We start from the raw sequence: 1,721 nt of genomic DNA, 5'->3' as shown, positions 1-1,721 counted from the left end.
AACTTTCCGAACTTTCCGAACGACTCAGTATTACCCCACATTTTTTTCTCCCGCCTCTTCTGCATGCATTTAAAATGCTTATCTGTTTTTGCAGATGAGGAGATCCTGCTTGTGGCAGATGGAGGCACTGTAGCCTCTGCTTTATATTTAACTTCTTTTATAAAGTTAAAGACCTTTGGATGCTTCGGCTTCTGGTGTAATGGTCTCACAGGAGTCACGAGAGCAGTCCTGACGTTGGGGGTTGGGAGCTGCAGTGCCGGGGGAGGAGAGATCACATGATCTGAATGCGTCAGCACTGAGAGCCCATCTTACTGGCTAGAGGGCCGCCTGATCCGCTGGCTTGCCTGTTTCTTGGCAGAAAAACATAAATTACACCAAACATACAGTTTAAAGGATCAGAAATGAGTGTGAATACTGACATCTGTATGTTGCAGTACATCAAATGTGCTTGTATTGTCCTGGTAAATGACTAAATCATGGTTTAACCGCTAACCACCTTCGAGAAGACTTTCCCGGAGACACTGCTATATATAGCAGACGTCTAGACCACTTGTTCGTGCTTGCTTCGGCAGCACATATACTAAAATTGGAACGATACAGAGAAGATCGGTTTCAACTTAGCGCAAGGATGACACGCAAATTCGTGAAGCGTTCCTCATTTTTGAACGATTTTTAATCGTTCAACGTAAGTAAGATTAAGCTGGATTTAAAAAAGTATTTTTGACGTACATAGAAAGTGCCTAAAACATGCACGTATATCAAACTTTGTGAATTGACAGTGTGGAGGCATTTTATTCACCATTTATTTATGATGTAGCAGCATCCCGGTACAACATAGTCCAGGGGCCCCAGTTTACCCCCCTCTCGCAGTGTGAACTTTGCTGACTGTCTCTGTAAATACAAGAACACTGTAAAAATTATGTGTCAACAGAAAAGCAACAAAAAACCCTTCAAACTAAGCACAACTTCATAAAGTAAAAGTTACGTTTTTGGCCACTGCAATGTGATGATTTGACACTAAGGAGCATTAAATAGAGACATATAACTGACTGTCTTTTACTATTTCTTTAGGTAGTACCGAATACAGAGCCGGCGGTTCATGTGAGAGGCCAGGAGCCCCTTACTGCCTCAATGCTGGCAGCTGCACCCTTAAAAGAGCAGAAACAACTCCTGGGTACGAAACGTGCACACACGATCACTTAAAGGTTTAAAGATGTGAGCAGCTTGAATCATTTTATATCACCTGCATCCTAAACTTGAATGAACAATACTGCTCAGTAGAGGGCGCTACTAGAATAGTACTGTTAAAGGGGTCATATGATGCGATTTCAATTTTTCCTTTCTCTTTGGAGTGTTACAAGCTCTTGGTGCATAAAGAAGATCTGTAAAGTTGCAAAGACTAAAGTCTCAAATCCAAAGAGATATTCTTTATAAACGTTAAGAGTCAGCCAATATATATATATATATAAAAGTAAAATGACAAAAAAGGCTAAAAAATATTAAATTTCTGTTTAATAAATGATTCTGGCTTAATGGACGTGCAAAAAAAGTTTCTGAGTGTCTTATTCTTATCAGTTATTTTGAGTTTGTGGCAGGGACACATTTGCAAGAAGTTTACATAAAGCTTATTTTTAATAAAAATCTAAGTTAATGAACGTGTGTAAAAGATTTGTCCGCTTTGCAGAGGTAAGGTACAACCTGAAATGTATAATCTAACAAAC

General features: G+C 39.4%; 1 protein-coding gene across 1 annotated transcript in view; it reads left to right on the top strand.

Annotated features, from left to right (window-relative positions):
- Positions 1 to 1,203, top strand: part of LOC107739647 (embryonic polyadenylate-binding protein B-like) — a 17,991-nt gene extending 16,788 nt beyond the window's left edge. Inside the window, exon 13 of the mRNA XM_016551810.1 lies at positions 1,072 to 1,203. Coding sequence (XP_016407296.1) covers positions 1,072 to 1,203 — 132 coding nt within the window. The remainder of the gene's footprint in view (positions 1 to 1,071) is intronic.
- Positions 1,204 to 1,721: the final 518 nt, after the last annotated feature.

Source organism: Sinocyclocheilus rhinocerous, unplaced genomic scaffold, assembly GCF_001515625.1.
Source record: "Sinocyclocheilus rhinocerous isolate Xijiao unplaced genomic scaffold, SAMN03320098_v1.1 scaffold1216, whole genome shotgun sequence".
Classification (NCBI taxonomy): Eukaryota; Metazoa; Chordata; class Actinopteri; order Cypriniformes; family Cyprinidae; genus Sinocyclocheilus; species Sinocyclocheilus rhinocerous.
Note: the sequence above shows the minus strand (reverse complement) of the source record. Positions and strands in the feature narration are given on the sequence as shown.